Source organism: Folsomia candida, unplaced genomic scaffold, assembly GCF_002217175.1.
Source record: "Folsomia candida strain VU population unplaced genomic scaffold, ASM221717v1 Fcan01_Sc001, whole genome shotgun sequence".
NCBI classification, from domain to species: domain Eukaryota; kingdom Metazoa; phylum Arthropoda; class Collembola; order Entomobryomorpha; family Isotomidae; genus Folsomia; species Folsomia candida.
In genome coordinates this window covers 7,901,659-7,923,198 of record NW_019091193.1, presented here as the reverse complement: position 1 = coordinate 7,923,198, position 21,540 = coordinate 7,901,659, and the positions used below count along the sequence as shown (strand labels likewise).

Below are 21,540 nucleotides of genomic sequence, written 5' to 3'. Positions count from 1 at the left end.
TTCCCAGTAACCCTGCAAATATTCCCAGTCCGATGACGAAAAGAGGGATGCGGTCCAACAGCCAAGCAAATTTATTACGTCTGACGGACAAAATGCGAGATTTTTTGGGACACCATTCCAGAGGTAATTTATACCAAAATGGGTAATGATCTATGAACAACTTTCGAAACATAGAAATATTATTACATTCGTGGACAAATTGGGTCCGTATGGAGACTGGCACGCCTGGAAAATTTTTGGGAAAATGCTTACACATTTTTGAAAGTTTATTGCACCTGGTTTTCCAAGAGACTGGAAAGGGCAGAATAAATGCGTAAGTATTCGCGAAATGATAAATATCATACCTATTTTACATTGGACTAGCTATCAAAATACAATTTTAAATCAGTTATTTATTCATCATGTAATATTGGGAAGAAATACTTAAAGTGAGTTCTATATTCATAAGTTCAATTAAAAAATAATAATTTTTTAAGATCTCGGGAAATGGTAACTATCTCAATTCACGTTATTCTAAACTCCGTATATACATATTTATTTACATTCGTATTATTGTGTTTCTTCATGAGATTGTAGTACTAATATTGCAGAGGGTACGTATATATGCAGCACGCATGTAGATGTATGCATTTATGTACTTACATCATAGCATTGTCATTTAATCATGAGAGAATTTCAACTTCTTGCAACAAAATGCTAAATGTTAAATGGGTACAATTCAAAATGCAATAGAATTATTGAGTATATTGTTTTTAATTTTCAATTTCATTTATTTATGTTTTAGTGGTTTATTCAGTTGGTTTTGTGACTCAATACAATTTAGTTCGAAACTGTAATAGTATTGACTATCAAATTTCTTCCAATGTTTTGCTCCAAGATATATATGAGATATTTTTAATGAAATTACCTACAATTGCACATGTCTATTAAGGATTTATATTTAGCATTTACAATACCATGTTTCTGGATAAATATTGCATGCAGTAAAAAATGAATATTATTCATTTTTTAAATGTTAACTTGTGTACGACTATGACTGCAAAATAAATATGCAGTCATAGTCATACAAAATCAGCATTAATATGCACTTTAAAATCTTTACTATTATTATGCATACCTCATTTCATTTTGCGTGCTTATTATTTAGCTGGACAAAAGTGGATTTCAGCAAATTAATGGTATTTTCTAGACTTATTCCGTGTCAGCTATATTTTTTCCTTTGTGTGATTTCATATCATGTTCAGCTGTTATTATATTATCAAACTACTCGTATTTTCCTAATATTGTAAACCTTAAATTTGAACTGAGGTCAAAAAATGTTACATCACCATATCGCCCGGTGTTTTACAACCTACTCAACATCACGTCAAATTCAGATTAAGTCCACTTTGCTGGCAGTGACATATCTTATCCTGGTCGCCACTGTCTGGGTGGCATACTTAACGAGGTATGTACTTATCTTAAATATGTGTTCACAATTTATTTAACATGAAAATATATTTTATTTCTATTTCATGCTTATGTTCATATGTAGTCTCGATCTCAACATTAAGAATGTCTACCAACGTTCTTGCCCCGTGCAGGGAGCCGTGACAATAAAAGTCAAAGGTCAACTGAGCACTCTAGACTTGGACGACTCAGAGTTTTCCGTGGCTGATTCGTCCCTTTACAAACGTACCTTTGATGCAGCAGACCTAATTTACCCCCCATTTGGGGAAGATGACGGTACATTTGTAGCAGTAACTAACTTATTGATCACACCAAATCAGACGAGGGGGCGATGCCCACAAGTATTTCATGCAAATACTGTAACAAATACTTTAATGTTGGCTGGATCAATTTAAATATATTTATAAATACATTTTTAGACAACAGACTCTGCCAAGGCCAAATGCACCCTTGACAAGGATTGTGTTAAAGGGAAAACTGGACCATCGTATGATGGCGTATTAACAGGAAAATGTTTTAAAGACAGTGGCCAATGCGAAATGTCTTCTTGGTGTCCAGTGGAATCGTCCAGCCTTCCACTGTCAGTTTAACAATTGCTCAAATAACTGTACTTCGGAACATTGTTTGCGAAAACTACATGCTTCGATTTAATAATTTACAGGAAAGGAAATCGAGCCTTGCTGAAAGACGTCGCTAATTTTACCGTCTTAATAAAAAATTCGGTCGAATTTCCCGAATGTGGAAAAGACCTACATTATCGCAATATAAAGAATAAATCCTCCTCCGATTACTTGGAAAAATGTTTGCATTCTGTGGGAGAAGACGACCATTGTCCAATATTGCGTCTAGGTGATGTTGTGACATGGAGTGGAGAAGACTTTTCAAAAGTTGCAACGTTGGTAAGCAGCACAAAACAATAAGCCATACACAAGTACATAATCCAAAATATCATTAAACATATCCTCATTTGTCTTCCAAGGGTGCCTTATTTAAAATAGAATTAAAATGGGAATGTGATTTTGACGGGCTCACAAGTAACGTGTGTTTCCCGAAGTATATCTTTGAGCGGATGGATGAAGCAAATAGCAGTATCGCTCCTGGATTTAATTTTAGGTGAGACAGCTCTTAAATCATGTTTATGCATTTGCATCAAAGTACTTTCTTACAATTTGAAAATTTATAATTCAAACTAGGACATCATTTTACCACGAAGAAAACCGTCGCACTCTTGTCAAAATGTATGGGATAAAATTCCTCATTGTAGTCTCTGGTCAGGGGAAAAAGTTTGATTTTCTTCAACTTGTACTCGCATTTGGAGCTAATATTGCTCTATTTGATTTGGTAAAACTAAAAATAAGTCGCATGTCCGAGAAATTAAATTCTCAAAGTGCGTATTTATGCAAACTTACCCAATTTGGTTAACAGGCTCCCTTAGTTTGCGACACGCTATTTCATTTTCTGTGCTACCTGAAGAGATTCACTCCTTTCAAGAAACATTTTGGAGATTTTTCATCAAAAGCTCGGTATGCAGATAGGAGTTTAGCTGAAGACGAGCCTGAGCAAGGATAAGGAAATGTTGAATCTTCACAAAATTGGTGGAATCTACAAATTGCAACACTGATAGAAGAAACTGCCATCGGTCTAACTATAAGTTGTCTGAACTTGAAAAAAATTATCGAGTCCGTGAAATGTGGAATTATCCTGAGATTAAATTTAACCCATTATTAAAGATTAATAATGGGTAAGATTTATATAAGATTAATTTGTCATAACTTTTAGTCGTAATAAATATTTATTAAAAAAGCTTTAATAAAGACAATAATAAGTCTAAAACCTAAGAAGGTGGCGTACAAAAAGTAGATATTCATGTATAATACTCAATATAGTAATTGTTTCAATTAAAAAATCTGCCCGGAACATTTTGCTCGTTACACACAAAGTAACTTAAAATGGCGTAACAATTAACAAATTTGTTATTTATTAGTAACTACTTTCCTTGCAAATGGTGAAGTTGTTATCAATTCCCGAAATTTCATAAGCTTTTCAGCGTATGAATGAATTCCTTCCTTGCTCAATAAGTCCTCTTTCTCCGGTCTAACTTTGTACCACGTCCTTAATGGAGAAAGTGCTGCATGTGCAACTTTGCAATTTGACACATTGGCATAACAAGAAACTGCGAATCGGTTTGCTAGAAAATCGCCGTTCATGGTGAAGGGAGCATATACGCCTTTGGCTTGGACCTTGCCGATTTCTTCAACTGCTAAAAGTTCTGTGCATTGAGAATCTTCATCGAAATAGTACAGTTTATCCCCTAAAAATTTGCATAATGTAATGTTAAAAAAGTACATAAAATTTTTGTATTAACAAAATTTATGCACCTATCACAACTCGTCCAGCGTTTTTTGCCACCCTTTTTCCATTCTTCCCCTCCACAAAGAGTAAATGTTCTTCAGAAATTTGCAACTCTTTTCCCCCCTTGACTTTAACCTGAACAAACTCTGCAATAAGATCCCTCTGAATGTGACCTATATTTAATAATCATAATTTATATTATTATAATATATGCATTTATTTAAGTAACATAAATAAAAATATATACGTTATGTAACATGTTCTTACCCCAGGTATAAAATTGTGTCCATTTCTGACTCTGTTTAGTCAGCGTTAGTACTTCTTCCCCCTGGAGCAACTCATCCAACTGTTTCACTCCGTGCCTCGTGGTGACAAAGGTCCCACCAGGGAAACAGATACAAAGGGAAACCATACTGTTTTAAAATGGGGAATTACTAAAGTAGAAATTTTGAGACGGTGCAACAGTGCGTGCGACTAAGGCGAATGACCGAGTGACACCATAAAGCATGTGGTCATATGTATTATATGATATTTGTATGTATGCCCATATAAATGGTTTTGGGTGACGCATCCAATTTGAGATAGTAGATATATGATCTCTGTATGTATTCGGCTAATTGTTCTTTGTTACGTGTAGCACTACGCGTAATTTATATAGTACAAGGTAGGAAAATCTGACATGGGGTACTCATTCATACATTTTTCATTACAAGAATTAAAGACAAAGAGTATGTACATATGTGCACATGTGTAAGACAAGGGTGCCGATGTGGTTGAAGATTGTGAGTTCGTGGAAACTTTTAAGCTTGGCAGTGCTACTTTCATTGTTATCTTTGTCTGTCATAGAACCAGTTCATGTCAATTCTTTGCAGCAGTCGTGAGTGTACATATGTATGTAAGAATATAAATATGATTATGATTAGACTTTACACCAAATGCAAGAAACATACGTAAAAATAAGTTTCTTTTCCTTAATAAAATAAATATTGGCAGAATGTGCAGATAATTTAGTTATGCTACTTGAAACGAGATAGTCACAGCCATTTTTTCCTAGTCAACTTGTTTGGACGGAATTGTCATGCAATGTTTCAAACTTTTCTTGAGAGTACATTTACAAGTATTTAACTGTTAAGTGATGGAATACGTATTACTTAATTTTCGTAGTGAATTTAAGTAATTTGACAAGGATTTGGTAAGATTCGATAAAGTGAATGGAAGCATGAGTCATTTCGTTGGTTGGTGTCGACACGATCCTTAAAGTGACCACACATGTAAATATCTAGAATATTTCTGCGTCAGTCAGTCATGGACAATGTCGGTAAACAATTCTCAGAAGCATGTATCTACACGCATTATTTGTATTTTATCGCATTGTGGTGGGTTTAATATGCCCATAGTAATATTGTTGTTTCGACAAAGAAATCTTAATTATTAACTGTGGAATGTTAATGATCAGAGGCTGCTTTCGGGAGAGTATAAGGGCAATAATATTGTAAGACAAGAGGGGGGAGGAGTTTAAATGTTCTCTACGTAATTGTAAGATTACCACTTTCAGTTCATTCTTTAGAATTAGGGCACTGTTATTTAAGTCATGGTTAATTACTTAATTGATTGAATGAATGCACCTGAGACAAAATTTACATAGTTCCTGTTTACTGATAAATTTGTGCTCATAGTCATACACACATGCATATTTACTTATTAACTGTACTGTTCTTATGAGCCCTCTTTATCTTGATGGAAAACACATATTCTGCATTTGCCTTTTGTACACGTAAGTAAATGCGTATGCAGCGTTAACCGAAATAGATACATGAAACTCCCTTCTTTTAGCAAAACAATACATAAATATGTACGCACGTTCTTTTAATATCGAAATATCTAACTCACACAGCCTTGATCTTGAAAACATATTGAGTGATAATCTGCTATTCTATTGTATATACATATAGTAAACAGAGACAAGTCGTACATCCTTTATTCGTTCAGTTATTAATTATTGAGTCATTAAAAAATTAATTGATTAAGTTATTACACACTTTTACTCTTTGTTCACAACCGCAATAAAATGTATTACTTCGTAACAAATGAACCAAGCAAGTATAAATGTAAATAGGACAAAAATGGTTAAAACGAGATTTATTTGTCAACACTTCTTACACAAAGTAAAGCAAATAACAACGCTAACACTTCGTATCCCTCGTTAGCGTAATGTTCGGACTTTTATTATTGACCAATTTGTAGCATGATGCCGAATGTGGGTCGGGTGTTTTAATCTGGATGTAATAAACTATCCCAAAATCAGTGGCTTCAATGACTATGAATTCGCCCGTGGAGTAGGCCACGCTCATTGCGTCAAGCTCTTCAAGTTTAGTTTCATAATTAATAGAGCTTGGGTGACCATTCTTCAATTCCGGCCCAAACCAAATATGTCCCCGTTTCTTGGAAATTGCATTGTTCACACAGCTCACGGTGTAGATCGGATGATGCAACGCATCAATTGAGTGATTTGCTGTCCAATTGTGGTTGGATTCACATCTAGTTCTCCAGCTTAAAATTAAATGCATAACCAAAACAAAATCACAACTGAAGTACCAAAGTTTCCAAAGTTTGGCTGGTCGGTTTAATTGCTTACCCTTTATGACGAAGTTTGAGTGCTTTACCCCCTGACATGCATGCGCTATGATTTGCTACTATCCAGGGATGTAGTCCGGCTAAGAGTTTAAAAATCTAGTATTTATCGATCTCATAAGGGAAACAATAAATAAAATGAAAGTATTAAGTAATTTACCAAATAATCTGTCGCATAAACAGAATCCAATCACGGACAGAATCAGGGCGAGAAATATAAATATAAATCTTTCCATGGTACAAGCTAATAAGTGCACCTTATAAATATTAGGAAGTAACTACTTTTATGTTATACAGAATTAAGACTTTTATAATGTTCTGTTATCCAAGTTGCTGTGCAATATGTACTTAGAAATGAGCCCTAATTTCAATAAGGTACCGTAACTGGCGGTGTTCATAACAATTTTAGTACCAAAATTACTCCTGTAAACCATGTAAATATGAATGACGCATAGGTTCTTTCATGACAATGGAGAAACGGATACTATGGGCAAAAAATGCGCCGTAATAATGATCGCTTTAGTATATTTCCATTCATTAATTAATCAATTACTCAGTAAAACTGGATGATATAAAATTCGAACATTCCATAACTAAAGTACTTATATTTATTATTTCCTATTGTTTCCTTCCGTACTTCAAACTTATCCGAACACGAGTCTGTCAGACTTAACTTATGTTAATGTAAGTTGGTCTAAAAAAATATTGTGCTAGAAAAATACACACGAAGGACAAAACAAAAAAAAATAAATCACAGTTCTCGATCGAAAACCAATGCATTGTGTATATTTTCTTCCACAACTTTTAATTTTTAATGTAATGAAAAGTGCTGAATACCAAATATTACGACTGTTGCAAAATATTAATGCTTTAATTTTTCATGAAAATACAGTTCGCCTTTTCAACGATGCAGTACTACTTAATTCATTGGCGAAATTTTTAATTTAGAATGAAATCATGTACATACTTATTTATTAATACTTTTTCGTGTGAAGCACAACATACATATGCACCAACATTTATATTTCTTCAAATCTTTCATAATTTTTCAAGTCAGTAATTCCATTTTTTGTTCAAAAGTAGACAGTTGCCGATAACGAGTTTGCGAACGAGATATGAATCTTCTGGAGAAAAGTTTTCTTTTCTACATGTACATATGTACATAGGTAGATAAGAGAATTTTACTCTACTTATACAATTATATATGTAGAACCCATCGGAATAATTTTCTCTCATAGCTCAAAATTTTGTTTTGGCGATAAACATAGTCTCATTTATTGAATATATGCTACATACATATTTAACTTTGGAGATAAATCTTAAGATGTATAGGATCTTTATAAAATTACCTGAATCATTCAGTGACCTAATTCGATAGGATTTGAATTACTGATAAATTTCTAATACATGTTCACACTTTCGAAAATTGTAGTCTCCTTATCGTAAGGGTTTATGCTCACAGGGAATTCATCATATTCAAGTGTCATAATGAGCTTCTTCATAGTTGTGATGCTTCAAATAGTATGTATGTGTATTTAGATAAATATGTCCATGCATATCCATAACGTGAAATTTAAGCATATTTTTTAAATTATATACTATTTACCTTATAGCACATATGTAGGAACACATACAGAGTAGTTGTTGATAGTATTTTTCAGTATTTTAATAACCCAAGTGTCGTTTAGTGTAGAGCTTGATCCCCAACGGTGTTTGCAAACTAATTTAAATGTAATTTTAAAATATATGTAAATATGTAGATGCTCATTATTATCTATATCGAACAAATTTAGTCATGTAATTAATTTCATGGTGTTGTATTTCTTAATCTATTTACTTATTTGTGTATTTACATCTTATCATTATCTACTTATTAATATGTTGAATCAGAAAATCATGCTCGCATTCCTTCTTCGACTTGTCAACCATGGGTACCTTATCTCCCCAAAGAAGAAGAACCAAGCACTCACACAAAGGGAGAGATGCCACCACAGCAATATTTTAAAAGGCGAATGAAAACTTAGCGATTTATACGATTCTGCTCGACAGTGATCATTCTTGTTTCCATTCGTTTTTGCACACGATTTTAAAATTCCAGACCGTCGCAACTCTTGTCTGTTCATGTTATCATCCCACATTAGTGATATACCCGACTCGTGAAGTCCGCTCAAAAGTTGGTACGCCTTGTCTCGCATCCAGCCTCGAAACATATCTGTAATTAAGATAAGATAAGCTACAACATTTAGCAAAACATTAATTATTTCAGTGTATGCGATAACTACATAATTACGGATGTACACGTACACATAATTTTCCTCACGAACAAATGCTGATCATCGTCCCCGTTGTAATTCCTCACCACGAAACAACTCACGTCAAGAATCCGATTTTGATGGAAAGCACCACTCCGTACAAGTTGGCCGTGCTGCTTTCTCGTTATCGAGATCACCCATTTATTTCTGGCCAATGCCCCAAACCAACGACTCCTTATGCCATCATTAATATTGACTTCGCTCTTACCTACGTCAACTTGATCCAATGACATCACAATCCCCAGCTTTTCATATCGATCTCGAATCAATTCCACTGCTATCTGGACTGTATCGTAATCCGGAAGAATAAACTTGAAGCCTGCTTTGAAAGTGGCAGAAACCGTTTCAATTTGTTTCATCTTTGGGGGCGCAATCACATGCGTGGTCACGTCCGCTTGGTAGTACTGGTTCAGAACGGCCAGAAATAGGCAGACGAAGGGGAAAATTTCACTTGGATTCCACTTGGTCTGACTGGACTGTCCCAAAAGTAAGAACATGGTGTCGAAAGTGATCTCCACCTTTCTCAAGAGGACACCCAATACGATGCATACGAGCAGCAGGGAAATTCTGCTGGGTAGGTCAAACACGGAAAAGATGACGAGCCAGTGCGGTTCTTGGTAAACGTGGCTAGCAGTGCAGTACATGACGTAGTGGAATTCTTCTTCGAGAAGAATACCTCGTGTTGCCCCCTCCATATGAGTGTCGATGTTAAGGTTGCAAATATTTGCACACATGACGAGTGCAGGGTGGGTGGAGTCGATGTCGTCGTACGAGAACGGGACCTGCAGCTGGGACGCCGGAGTGAAAGTGAGATTGAGTCTGACCGAGATGAGGTGGAACATAATGCGACTTTTGGTACAACGTCCGGCACGAGAAGAGAGAAAAGTGGCTGATTCACAATGAGTCGAAGTGATTGGAGGAATGAGCCAAGACGGATGGATAGATTCGTCAACAGAGTAGTAAATATGAGACCGAGATCCGCGAAGGGCAGCAAAACAGGTCGAAGGGATATTGGAAGGGGAAGGAAGGGAAGACATGGATGAGTGGACGATGGCGGTTGTGGTGCCACAATAAAGGGAATATGAAGGATTTGCATTATTAATTCGAAGCTGAACGACATAGTTGAAATTATAATCAAGATGGGAACTAGGATGCTGTACATTTTGGTATAAAACGGTGCTCTTAAGATTAATTTGAGCAAGACGATCAGTAAGAGTAGAATTTGATCCCAGGTCAAGCACCGTTCGGCAAGGATTGGTCGGAAATATTACGCTCAACTTGTTGAGTGATCCTATTTCCCCGTCCTTCTCAATCTCATCGTGAATCCAGAGAATAACAGGAAACGGATCTTGGAAATCATGTGTATCGATGTTTAGTTCGTTATCGTCGTTTACTGATGCTAAGAATACAACGATGAGACAACTGCTTTCCATTTGTACTGTGTCAAGAAGGGAAGAAAGTTTGATAACCTCTGCTGCACGACTGCTGCCACTAACCGTTAAAGTACTGGTTAATTGTAGCAGTGTAGTTATTATTAATATAATTAGTTTAAGAGATACATCCATTCTGATGATTTTTCGATCTGTAAATAAATATGCAATGGTATCCATATTAGATATTTACGCTAATTTGCGCAACCTTTGTCCTGCTAGAAACCAATAAGACTACCCTTGAAAATGGAAATTCATAACTCTTTCGCCTACACCACTGCTTTAGGTGCTGATATAAATTATCTATACTTTTTAAGTATATCTACTTGTTTATACATATGCATAATCATGTTCAAAACTAAACTTTGTGAAACTTTGCATGAATGTTTTAGATAATGGATCTATAACACATGTTATAACGATATGACACATGCCCAATTATATGTAGAAAAAATGTATTTGTTAACTTGAACTTGAATTTAAATGTTCAAGGAACAACTGATATTTTTAATGATGTGTTGGTTTTAACATTACTTGAAAACTTGAAAATTGTTAAGTCTCATATTTCCCACAGATAACAAAGTATTAAATTGCCTCCATATTCAACGGTAATCAAATGTATAAAACATTCAAATTTTATAAATTCAAACGAGTTTTTTCTTGAATCTAACTATGCACTAAGAAAAGTAATTTCTTCAGCAATCGGCTCATGTCTACTTAGTTCTTAAAAATTTTACGCCGATAATGCAAATAATGCAATTTTGATTATGATTATTATTTTGTATTGATTTAAATTTGTACATTACATAATTTTGATTTTGATTTTTTAATGTAATTTTACACAGCTAATATATTACATAGATTTTTCTCTAGATAGATATCTAAGTAATACAGTTAACACTCACTGTCCAGTATGTATATATGAAGCGAGTACGTACATACATATGTATGTATGTACATTATTCAGACATAACATTTCTCTGATGGTGAGGATGAGAGTGAAAGAACTAGCGCATGCATTTTTATGTATGCATATGAAAAGTAATTACACACTTATCTGTGCATGTACCATTTATCAAAGCTGTATGTGCAGGAATTTGATATGGTCCTAAAATGACGTGGAGAGATAGTTACATTAAATTAAAGTTCATTAAGTTTTAACCAAGAGCCTACAAGTTCAATACAATATTACTACCTTTTTATATGTATGTATGGTACAAACTACCAATAATAAGGGTCCCAAATGGATCTAGAAAATGGAGACAAATAATTACACTTTTCGATTACTGAAGGATGAATATTTGTGTATGCTAAGTACAAGTTTTAACTAAATGTGTAGAATATTGCGTATGCAGTTATATAAGTATCACACATGCAATGTATGCAAATATGTAATCTTTGTGTCGTCTTCATTTTAACCCAATTTCAAGAAATCTCTGAATGAGATCCTATTTAAGAAACCATTTATTTACTTCTGTATACTACTGAAAAGTCGGATTTAGCTGGATTGGTTTACATTTCAAACATCCTGTCTCTAAATATTTGTCATATCTCTAAACTTCCCGAGTCACGTAGTCACATTTTCCTTCCTCGGAAAAAGATGTCTTTGTACCGTAATTAGTATTCAACTTTGTACACGTGTAAGCCTGAAAATATTTTAAACTGGCCAAAACCTGTGAAATCAAAACAGACAAAAAGAGTTGTGCAAAGGTAGTAGGCAGACCTTGTAAAAGATCCCATAACTGAGGCATGAAATTCTGTAAGAAAAGCAAGCGAGCTTTCTCCTACATCATGTCAAAGCAAACACAAGTGCTTTCTTCCCATAATACTGTCCCCGTGTACGTACATACCTGACATTATTTGCCCAATTGCAGCGTCAGTATAAGGAATTACTTTCCAGTATCACCTAGTTTTCTCCCATTGTCACCATTACATAAAATTTCCTCTCTTTTTGACCAAGGTTGTTTCACGGTCAGTTATTTTATTTCATCGCCATCATCATGACGACAATGATGATGGTGCGTTATATCTCCTCCTCAGCGCTACAAAGCATCCCTTTGCGAAAATAAAAGCGTCCATCAATCTCCATTTCCATCTCAAGTCCATCCGAATGATGTTCATTAAAGACATAAAATCGCGACAACATTGATTGCACAAATTGCACTTGTTGTTCGTCTCTGCTTATTGTGTGGTAGATATTATGGGACACGAGGAAGATTAGTGGAATGAAGTGCATGGGCATCTGATTAAATGTCACCTTCTTCTCCTCAGGAACATCTAATCGCCCTTGAAAAAAGAGCGAGAAATTCATTAAGCAATCTCCCACCGAGTGAAAGCTTATATTGCTTTATTGCCTCACACACTTGTGTATACATTCATTGTGTCAAGAGTTAAGCATAAGCAGAAACTGGACTGCTGGACGGAGAGGATGCGAATAAAGACTGACACGAGTCAGAGATTTCACTGTCTTTCACTGGTTCCACCATCCAATATGGCTTAGGCTGCATTACGACATTACTTTATGTTAATGGAGTCACCATGTCATGATGGTTGTTGTTGTAATGAGGATAAATGAACCCAATCTAGTTGTGCTTGCGTGGTTTCTTTCTTTACTTTGGCTGGCTCTGGTGCCCTAAGTTATTCCTTCTTTCGTCGATAAGTAGTGTGCAAGAATGCATGCAACTGGTCGTCCCGTGGTCCACCCATCTCTCTCCTCCTGCGCAGATTGACGAACCCTTTTTCGGACAGAGACGAAGAAATAAAATGATCAGGATGCGTTGCAAATGAGACATTTTGCAGACAACGAGCAAATGTCAGACATGGATACTCTTACTCGTTGAGCTTTCCTCGCTGCCATTCATTCTCGGGGAAAGTCAAGGTGGTGAAAGCAACAGGCTGTAAAAAAAATGTGACCATAAAACTTTTTTTATTTACATACACGTTATTTTCATATTCTTCAAGTAAAGAATTAGGTCAATTGGCGACGCATAGTGCTAAAATTAGCAACATAATTTGTGGATTGGGGGCAGATTGAGAAATAATGAGACTGATCACGACTGCTCCTCTCAGCATGCATCACTGCCCCCACTTACACGACCACAATCACCTCCATGCCAACCATCTTCACCACAAGGCGGAACGACGCCGAAGTAACTCTCTCCCTAGTTGGGCGCCACGCCCCCTCGCTCCACATCCCCTTCCCTTGGCGAGAACGACGATGGTGGCGACGGCGAAACCCTCGTCCGCTCGAACTCACATTGTTCGTGCTTCGGAGCGTCGTGTTAGTTTCGTTGAGGTGGAGTTGTCTGATGACTTGGTGGGTGGATTTAGTATAAATTTTAAACGTTATGTTCATTGGATTTCAATATTTTCTTATTTTCTTGCAAAGTCTGGGAACTATCATCATCATCAAATTCACGGTCGTACTACCAGTTTTACGAGGCGATCACGATCTCGAGATCCCTCCAGGGGCAGGAGAAGTAGCACCGCATCGACCGGTTCGACCCGCCCCTTACCTGGAAGCTGCTATCATCGAGAATTTGTGAGTAGTACGGATGGCGAAATTAATGACGATGATGAGGATGACGACGACCAGTATTGCGATACGGTCGATTTTGCGTTGGAAACAAGCCTGCACGGTTTGAAGTACATTTGCCAACCCGAGCGACATATTGTAGAAAGGTGAGTGAAAAATTAATGGATTAAAAGTTGGCTCAAGTTGCTATAATTTGCATGTTGTTAAATATGTGCAGAATTTTCTGGATGATCGCTTTCGGTATTGGGTTAACGATGGCAGGGTGGCTTATATCAGATGTTTGGTCAAACTACCTAAGTTCACCTCTCATCGTCACATTTGAACCTTTTGAGACGACAATTGACAAAATTCCATTTCCAGCCATAACGAGTAAGAGTATGACAAACTGATAAATACTAAAGAAACGTTATTCAGTAATGTTTTGTGCCGTAATTAGTCTGCAACATGAACAAAGTACTCAAAAGTAAGGCTGAAGAGTTTATCAGGTTAGAAATCAAATAGACCTTACAAAATACGCATTGAAACTTTATCCTGATCTTAACGTTTTTGCATGCATACATGTAAATATTTACAATATACGCATATTTAGACTCGCTCAAGGTCCGGAGGACGAAGAAGAAACTATCGAAGCACGAAAAAATGTCTACTATTTAGATCACGTTTGTTCCTCATCAAAAAGTTTTAGCCAAAAATTCAATTACTCCTCAAAACGGGGACAAGTGGACCCTTCGCTTCTTGCCAGAACCAGGGTTGAAGACGGCGATGATGAGCAAAGGGACGTCGCCAGATTCCTTCAAATTGTGAGACATCGCACTACGCACCCAAAGACATCGTTATGTGAATTAATTCTAATAAATTCCTATTAAAGGCATCCCAACCGTGTGACACGATGCTGCTTTTGTGCGCCTGGCAGGATACGACGTACAATTGTAGTGATTTGTTTAAGCCAATTGAAACCGATTTCGGGAAATGTACGTTGTATTTGGGTTTTCATGGCCTTCGTAACTGAGTCGAAAAAAAGTAATCGTAAATTTACAAAGGGTTGACGTGGAAGGGTAAATAATACTTTCGTCAAGGTTTTTATTTTAATTCTCCATTTGGCTTACCTAAGGCGCCGTCCATAAATTACGTAACGCTTGCTAGCATGGGCAAGATAGGATTTTTTCCCTATCCTGCTCATGTCAGCCAGCGTTACGTAATTTATGGACGGCGCCTAATAGCATCGGTAACTACTTATTATAGAAGTATTATCCTAACTTTTAATTCTTACAAAGGAAAAAGACGCATTAATCTTGCATTTATTTACCAAGCTACGTAAGCATGAAATTTCTGTTAAATTTATCACAGTTACGAGGTGACGTGAAAACTCTCGTTTACATTTTAAATATTCAGGGATAACATTTTGGTTTTTGAAAATTGTTTTAACTTTGAAAGGTTGTTCATTTAACATGATCCCTCACCTCCTCCTGTATAAAAATATGTGGGTGACTAACTATACTATTTCATAATAGTGGTGGTGGTAGGTGTGGTTGTTTCTAAAGTATTTCATAATTTTTTTAGGAATGAGGGGAAATACGATGCGAAAGAAATCGCTGGCTGGGCCAAATGGGATATTGAAAAAGTACTTATTTGATTTTTGATTCGGTCTCTTAGGGACGGATTAATACTTAACAAAAAGTTAATATTTATGAGTTATTCAAAATTATCCTATAAACTATTATCCCGTAAAGAATGGATTGCTCGTCGATGATGAGGAACGTAGTGAGCACTCCCACTCGGCCACCGAGACACCGAGACATCATTACTCGAAACCTATGCCATTTCCTCGACGGCAAAAGCGTGCCGGGAAATCAAGTGGGTTATCTGTCCTATTGAATCCCGATTTGGAGGAATATTTTTGCACAAGCAGTGATAGTCATGGATTTCAGGTAGATGGATATGAATTATACATATAATTGATATGCACATAATTATAATCTACACTATATCTCTAAAGCTGGTAAAACATCTGCCCATCGATAATCCAAAGGTTGTGGATTTTGGAATTGCAATTCGCCCAAATGCTGAAGTTTTTATGGGTGTCAAACCTGAAATCACGATGGCCGATCGGGACATCTATAACTTTAAACTGGTACCAAAAATTATTTAAATAACTAAAGATATGATATGAGCACTTTATGTGACATACATACATAAATTATGGCTTCTTAAATTCGTGTGTATATACGTCTTTACTCGTATTATGTACATACTCATTTTTGCATGAATGTACTTTCTAGGAAAAACGGAATTGCTACTTTTACGGAGAATTTCCACTGGCTTATTACAAACTTTACACGTCTACAAACTGTTATGACGAGTGTTTGGCTAATCAAACGTATGAAATTTGTGGATGCGTGAGTTACTACATGCCTCGAGATGATACACGAGACCTTTGTGGTGCACTAAGTTTTCATTGTGCTGAAAATGTCAGGAGTAAGGAAACCATGTCAAACAAACCAATTTCCTGTGCAATTGTCATCAACTTTCTTTTCCTTGTACATAGAATCTTCACTCCAGTCTGTCATAAAATCTCGATGCGACTTCTGCCTTCCGGCCTGCACAGAGTTGGAATACTTTTCCGAAACCACGTTTACTCCTTTGCAAGACGGCGATGCAATTTGGATACGGGATGGGACCTCAACATCCACAACTGCCCCTTGGTCAAGTAAAAATTTGTCCATCGTTCACATCTACTTTTCTTCAGACTCAAGCTATGCCAGGGTGAGGAAGGAGTTGTATGGCTTAACAGATCTAATCGGTAATTACCATATGTAACTCTACACTTTTACACATATGTACATATCTAACTAAATAAATACTAACTTTCTTAAGCCAACACTGGTGGATTAATGGGACTCTGTCTCGGCTTCTCTGGTCTTAGTCTCGTTGAAGTAATTTATTTCTACACGTTGCGAGCATGGTTTCGTTCCAAAGCGAAAATTCGACTAAGGTCGCAATCACCATCGAAAAGCAACAAAGGACGACGACTCTGCTCTCGTCGCACTCCAATGAGATGGCCGATGGCGAAAAAGTTGGGGGAAATGCTGGCAACGACTAAATTGAGTGACGATAATTATAAAAAGCGACAGCCCCACTCTCCTGACCCAAAACAGTCACAAATGGTTATTATGAATATGAACAATATTTCAAAGGGCAGAGAACAACACGTCGAAGTGAACACATCTTCGTCTAATAAAAATAGTGAAAACAACGACCGGGGAGAGATGTGTCCTGGTTACGAATATCTCGGCGATCAGCCACCATTTTACGCCGATAATACCACACGGGCGGCTTGCCATTATCCTGCAGAAAGTAAGAGCAAATGCCACAATGATCATCACCAGAATAACAATATTACCGGAAATGGGTCACTTCCAGTGACTATGACGAGCCGGATGCTGGAGGAATATGTTGGTTTAAATGAGACTTGTTTGGGTCACTGCATTTGTAGTCGATGTCACTTTTGTTGTTGTATGTTGGTCAATACGTCAAACGATGGAATGCGGGCATGCTGCCAACATAATTTTGCCAATTCATAAGCACGCCCATATTAAATATGGATATGGTCTAAACTTGACTGACGAGTTTTAAATTATTTTATCCTAGAAATAACTTTAAGTATTTAACGATGTGACCTGACCTGACCTGGGTACAAATATGTATGAGAGACTGTCAATTGTTGTGATTATCTATGGTGCTGACAATGGAATAAAAGTGCTATCGTTCTACCAATTGCAATTATTGTATTAGATTTATTTTCACTTTCATTCATTATGGATGGATAAAACTAAAATTTATCCTGAGAGTATGAGATTAGAAAGATGGGCAAACGCCAGATTGGAAATACACTTATACATAATGTAATAAATCATCATTTGGTATTTAGTTATTGCTCTTTAGTTATGGCTCTTCGCGAATTTTAATTAGTTGCTATCCTGGAAAAAATTGCAAAATGCAAAAAGAGTCTCTAATTCAAATGACCAAACTGTAGTCAAGACTTTAATTGCAATCCCAAAGGGTGCAAAGTTATTAAAATGTGCATTTGTATCAACTCAACCAGTGAGATTCTCAACTTTGAGTAAGATTCTCAATTTACGCTTTTTGGAGAAAGCCAAAAGTGGGAAATCGTTCAATCGCTCACAGAAAATTAAATTTGTAAAAATCGTGTGTATGTCAAATGTGAAATGTGACTATTTTTTGAACTATTGTGTCACGGTATCAGTGTAGATATAATTTGGAGTGCGAATTTAATGTTACTTATTAAATTCCAATATAACAATGAAAATTAGTAATTAAGTAAGGTATGCTGTACACGAATACAAAACACAAAAAGAGATTTAATTGCATGGAGTTTACAATTAATTTGTTGTTAATTTGCATAGGAGGAGGATAACTCAGTGAAAAGATGTCGCCCAACTGTTGCACCATCTGCGCCACCCGTCTCAACAAGGGGAGGACCAAGGCCAATTTGGGGACAAAGACCACCCAGACCCAAGTTTGGGAACGTCTTATCCCCATTTTTCTGGATGGAGGAGAGTTACGACCAACAAATACTATTAATTTGGCTGAACTTTATCCACTCCCACTTTTTTGCTGCACTACTTGTCAGAAACTTCTAAATGATTTGGATACATTGCGGGGAGAACTGGTCAAAACCGTAGAATCGATTAGAAGTCTTGTAGCTAAGTCTGGGACTAGTGGTCAGTTTCAACCTGCTATATCCTCATTGAGGGCTCAGCTAATTGCTGGGACTCGACATGTCCCCAGCGACGAGGGTACTTCTCATTTTCAGGAACAATGCAGTTACAATGCAGGTAAGCTACGAGTTCACTATTTAATTTTATATTAACTAGTTGTCGTAATCCCGATAATACGTAACAATTCAATTGTGTGTTTAGGGAATAGTCTTCAATCGGTCAAATCACTTTCTCCAAATCGTCGATCTCAACGGCTAAAGAAAATGAACCCTACTCCGTCTTTCTTTGCGTCACCCCAAGAGTCAATTAATACACCCCAACGAGTAGAGTTGGATGAGGGAGAATATTTCATGTTGGAGTCCTCAGAACCTCAAAATTGTCCAGTGAATAGCAATTGGGCTGCTGGCGATAATGATGGCGACCAAGATATGAACGACTCCAGGAGTGCAAGTTCTTCAAATTCTTCTCCTGTTCCACCACCACCTAAACGTCATAAAAAAGGACCCCGGCCAGGAAAAATGCCTACAGCACAAAGAATTTCTATGCTCAAGAAACGTCGCCTCCTCGCTGCTGAAGAATTTGCTCCAATCGTAAAAACTAGCGATGGTCGCGTGTTTTACGAATCTCATGAAATTATCACCCTCCCTTCTGGAAACATGCAGTGTGGAACATGCAACTGGAAGGAGACCAATAATCATGAAGTAAGGCAATCAGTGAAACAACGCACAGTTAAAATTCACATCAAAGGAATACATTTAAGTAAGTGGTTGATATTCATATATTCATTTACACATATCAATCAAATACATATGTATGGGCAAGTCTAACGTTTATTTTTCTATTGTCTCGTCCCCCCCCGTCCACACAGATGCATACAGGTGCAGCCTATGCAATGAAAGTAAAAGCTGTTTAAAGAGTTTGAAAATTCACGAGAAGACCTGTGGAACAAGGACCCGACATACTCCACGATATAAGTGTGATGGTTGTAATAAACTGTTCACTTTCGCCCAAAACATGCGCAAGCACAAGATTGCGTTGAAATGTGGCAGTCAAGGTATACCGCCTTCAAGACTAGCAATCAAGGCACCGGAATCAAATCCGAATATTAAAACAAGTTTTAATGCCATGTGCTCTATTTGTGGCCGATTTGTTCAAGAGGGGTACCTCAGAGAGCATGAATTCACCCATAAGAATAAAGAAGAAAAGATCGCAGCTATTGCCTTAGGCGACTTCCCAGATCGCCTGAAATCTTCCATGTGCCCTCACTGCGGTAAAATGATATCCAAGCCATATTTCGCCCTGCACCTTAACTTCCACAAGAAAGGGGATGAGCAGAAAACAGTCTCCTGTCAGGTCGAAGGATGTGGACGTGTCTTTTTGAATAGAATAATCCTTCGAGTTCATGTTAGGAATGTGCACGAGATGAAAAAGAGTGAAGTTCAGTTTACATGTGAAGGTATGTTGTACATATTTAAACTAGTAATATTTAATATACCAAGTCTAAGATGTATTTTACTCTAGAACCTTATTGTCGCAAACGGAAGTTCAGAACACGAAAGTTACTTGTTGCTCATAGAAGACGGATTCATTTCCGAGAAAACCTTACACTGCGGTGTCCTCTGTGCAACTTACCAAGATCTAGGCAATACGATCTTAATGTGCATACCAAAATGCATCGCGATAATAATCACACGGCGGAAATGTTTGTATTTGACTGTCCCCATTGCAGTACGAAATTTATGTCAGAGTATAGCCGACATTGTCATATCAAGAGGCTGCATCCCGAAGTAAACAATATTGCAAAAGAAAAAAATATTGCAAGGCCAGCCAAGAAAAAACAAAAAATTACTACTGTGACTGATGATAAGATTGGTGTACGTGCTACAAAGAAGACAAAAGCGAAAAAGAGGTGGGTAAAGTCAAGAGTTAAAAAACCTTTAATCAAATACTTAGGGACGCTGCACAATGACGACGCTCAAAAATCTGAATGTTCTACCTTTCAACAGTAAAGCTTTAACATAATGAAGTGCATTTTATTAATTAAAAAAATTGCGCAGTACTTCATGCTGCCCTCCCTCACCCCCTAGTCATAATTCGCAGTTGGCCTTACCCCCCACTCCTGCCCCCTCTACCTGTGACGTCCTTGTGCGTGGTCCCTCACTACTTTTTATGTTTACGGTATAATGAAATTTGTGTTTTATTTTACTCTGTTAGAAAAATTCAGCAGCCAAAAGTTCGTGGCGATCTACCAAAACCCCAGAGAAGCCCTTGTTCCATATGCTCGCAACCTATTTTCCCTAGCGAAGTTTCCACTCATCGATGGAATCATTATGGACTGCAAGAGTTAATTGATGCTGTAAATTCGAGAGATAAACTTCCTGCAATATTCTTAAAATCAAAATTTGCTTTGCTCGCGCACCTAGAGCAGGATGATATCTCCATTAACTGTAGAATTTGTGAAAATACCAGCAGTACGTCAACTAGTTTCCCGACCGTGGTATCGTTACATGATCACATTGCCACGAACCATATTAATACTGAAAGTCAGAAAGTAGAAATCGGAAGCATTTCCGATTCTGCATCTCCCCAAACCCCTAAACACCGTACCAGAGCGGATATGAAGAAGATTAGTCAAATGAATATTGATAATGCCTCTCAAACGTCAAAGCATCACAAGAAGCCTTCCTCTTCACTAAAGCCGGTTACAATTCTACCTAAGGCAATCCAACCCCAAGCAATAGTAGCAACAAACCAACCACCAGGAATTCAATTTGTCATACTAGGTGGCCAGGTTGTAGGGACCATTGCAGGAAATGGAGCGTTTAATCCGGTCATAGCGACTACTAGTATACCCACAAACGCTAATGCCTCTCCTGCCGTGAAAAATAATGATAAATCTGTTCCTGAACCATCTAGAACAAAAAGTGATGACGGAAAGAAGTGACCCGAATGATCCATTTTTACTTACTGTTTTGTTTTATTCAGAACTACAATTTTTTTAGACTTTGTATCTGATCGATTTGCTCATGTTTGAGACAAAAATATTTTGTCGAGTTAAGGATTAAAGGAGAATAAATAGTCGTCCAAATGTT

At 37.0% G+C, this 21,540-nt stretch overlaps 5 protein-coding genes across 6 annotated transcripts; 3 read left to right on the top strand and 2 right to left on the bottom strand.

Moving 5' to 3' along the window:
• The first annotated feature begins 798 nt into the window (after positions 1-798).
• Positions 799-3,081, top strand: LOC110863606 (P2X purinoceptor 4). 2 transcript variants are annotated; one of them, XM_035846669.1, is made up of 7 exons: positions 799-1,447; positions 1,535-1,790; positions 1,869-2,029; positions 2,111-2,348; positions 2,429-2,562; positions 2,643-2,790; positions 2,875-3,081. In XM_035846669.1, exons 1-7 carry the CDS (start codon positions 1,317-1,319, stop codon positions 3,016-3,018), a joined length of 1,212 nt encoding a protein of 403 aa, XP_035702562.1. In that variant the 5' UTR covers positions 799-1,316; the 3' UTR covers positions 3,019-3,081. The 2 variants fall into 2 exon arrangements, with proteins under 2 accessions (XP_035702562.1, XP_021968650.2); XM_022112958.2 differs by lacking the exon at positions 799-1,447 and having other exon boundaries at positions 1,618-1,725.
• Positions 3,082-3,222: 141 nt separating this feature from the next.
• On the bottom strand, positions 3,223-4,312 carry LOC110863597 (desert hedgehog protein B). The gene is made up of 3 exons (XM_022112945.2): positions 4,069-4,312; positions 3,828-3,974; positions 3,223-3,760 (listed from the first exon to the last, which is right to left on the bottom strand). The coding sequence occupies exons 1-3, from the start codon at positions 4,211-4,213 to the stop codon at positions 3,423-3,425; spliced, it is 630 nt and encodes a 209-aa protein (XP_021968637.1). The 5' UTR covers positions 4,214-4,312; the 3' UTR covers positions 3,223-3,422.
• A 1,613-nt stretch (positions 4,313-5,925) lies between these two features.
• LOC110863596 lies at positions 5,926-6,811 on the bottom strand. Its single transcript, XM_022112948.2, has 3 exons — positions 6,593-6,811; positions 6,437-6,515; positions 5,926-6,351 (listed from the first exon to the last, which is right to left on the bottom strand). The coding sequence occupies exons 1-3, from the start codon at positions 6,666-6,668 to the stop codon at positions 5,985-5,987; spliced, it is 522 nt and encodes a 173-aa protein (XP_021968640.1). The 5' UTR covers positions 6,669-6,811; the 3' UTR covers positions 5,926-5,984.
• Positions 6,812-12,754: 5,943 nt separating this feature from the next.
• On the top strand, positions 12,755-17,483 carry LOC110842388 (pickpocket protein 28-like). Its single transcript, XM_035846920.1, has 13 exons — positions 12,755-13,490; positions 13,563-13,855; positions 13,927-14,078; positions 14,146-14,194; positions 14,299-14,509; positions 14,578-14,680; positions 15,144-15,189; positions 15,270-15,330; positions 15,440-15,637; positions 15,706-15,840; positions 15,989-16,184; positions 16,255-16,509; positions 16,584-17,483. Exons 1-13 carry the CDS (start codon positions 13,215-13,217, stop codon positions 17,288-17,290), a joined length of 2,682 nt encoding a protein of 893 aa, XP_035702813.1. The 5' UTR covers positions 12,755-13,214; the 3' UTR covers positions 17,291-17,483.
• A 391-nt stretch (positions 17,484-17,874) lies between these two features.
• Positions 17,875-21,540, top strand: LOC110841710 (zinc finger and BTB domain-containing protein 41). The gene is made up of 6 exons (XM_022087402.2): positions 17,875-18,052; positions 18,134-18,565; positions 18,650-19,207; positions 19,317-19,904; positions 19,970-20,357; positions 20,663-21,540. The coding sequence occupies exons 2-6, from the start codon at positions 18,157-18,159 to the stop codon at positions 21,390-21,392; spliced, it is 2,673 nt and encodes an 890-aa protein (XP_021943094.1). The 5' UTR covers positions 17,875-18,052; positions 18,134-18,156; the 3' UTR covers positions 21,393-21,540.

Excerpts from the sequence above, each read along its gene's own strand:
- LOC110863606 (XM_035846669.1), top strand. The coding sequence starts at position 1,317 with ATGTTACATCACCATATCGCCCGGTGTTTTACAACCTACTCAACATCA. Across the intron at positions 1,448-1,534 it reads TGGGTGGCATACTTAACGAG|TCTCGATCTCAACATTAAGA; the intron begins GTATGTACTTAT and ends GTTCATATGTAG. Across the intron at positions 1,791-1,868 it reads CGAGGGGGCGATGCCCACAA|ACAACAGACTCTGCCAAGGC; the intron begins GTATTTCATGCA and ends ATACATTTTTAG.
- LOC110863597 (XM_022112945.2), bottom strand. The coding sequence starts at position 4,213 with ATGGTTTCCCTTTGTATCTGTTTCCCTGGTGGGACCTTTGTCACCACG. Across the intron at positions 3,975-4,068 it reads GACACAATTTTATACCTGGG|GTCACATTCAGAGGGATCTT; the intron begins GTAAGAACATGT and ends TATTAAATATAG. Across the intron at positions 3,761-3,827 it reads CGCTGGACGAGTTGTGATAG|GGGATAAACTGTACTATTTC; the intron begins GTGCATAAATTT and ends GCAAATTTTTAG.
- LOC110863596 (XM_022112948.2), bottom strand. The coding sequence starts at position 6,668 with ATGGAAAGATTTATATTTATATTTCTCGCCCTGATTCTGTCCGTGATT. Across the intron at positions 6,516-6,592 it reads TTTATGCGACAGATTATTTG|CCGGACTACATCCCTGGATA; the intron begins GTAAATTACTTA and ends TTAAACTCTTAG. Across the intron at positions 6,352-6,436 it reads CTCAAACTTCGTCATAAAGG|CTGGAGAACTAGATGTGAAT; the intron begins GTAAGCAATTAA and ends TTTAATTTTAAG.
- LOC110842388 (XM_035846920.1), top strand. The coding sequence starts at position 13,215 with ATGAGACTGATCACGACTGCTCCTCTCAGCATGCATCACTGCCCCCAC. Across the intron at positions 14,195-14,298 it reads AAGGCTGAAGAGTTTATCAG|ACTCGCTCAAGGTCCGGAGG; the intron begins GTTAGAAATCAA and ends ACGCATATTTAG. Across the intron at positions 15,190-15,269 it reads CTCCTCCTGTATAAAAATAT|GAATGAGGGGAAATACGATG; the intron begins GTGGGTGACTAA and ends TAATTTTTTTAG.
- LOC110841710 (XM_022087402.2), top strand. The coding sequence starts at position 18,157 with ATGTCGCCCAACTGTTGCACCATCTGCGCCACCCGTCTCAACAAGGGG. Across the intron at positions 19,208-19,316 it reads CATCAAAGGAATACATTTAA|ATGCATACAGGTGCAGCCTA; the intron begins GTAAGTGGTTGA and ends CCGTCCACACAG. Across the intron at positions 20,358-20,662 it reads AAGACAAAAGCGAAAAAGAG|AAAAATTCAGCAGCCAAAAG; the intron begins GTGGGTAAAGTC and ends TTACTCTGTTAG.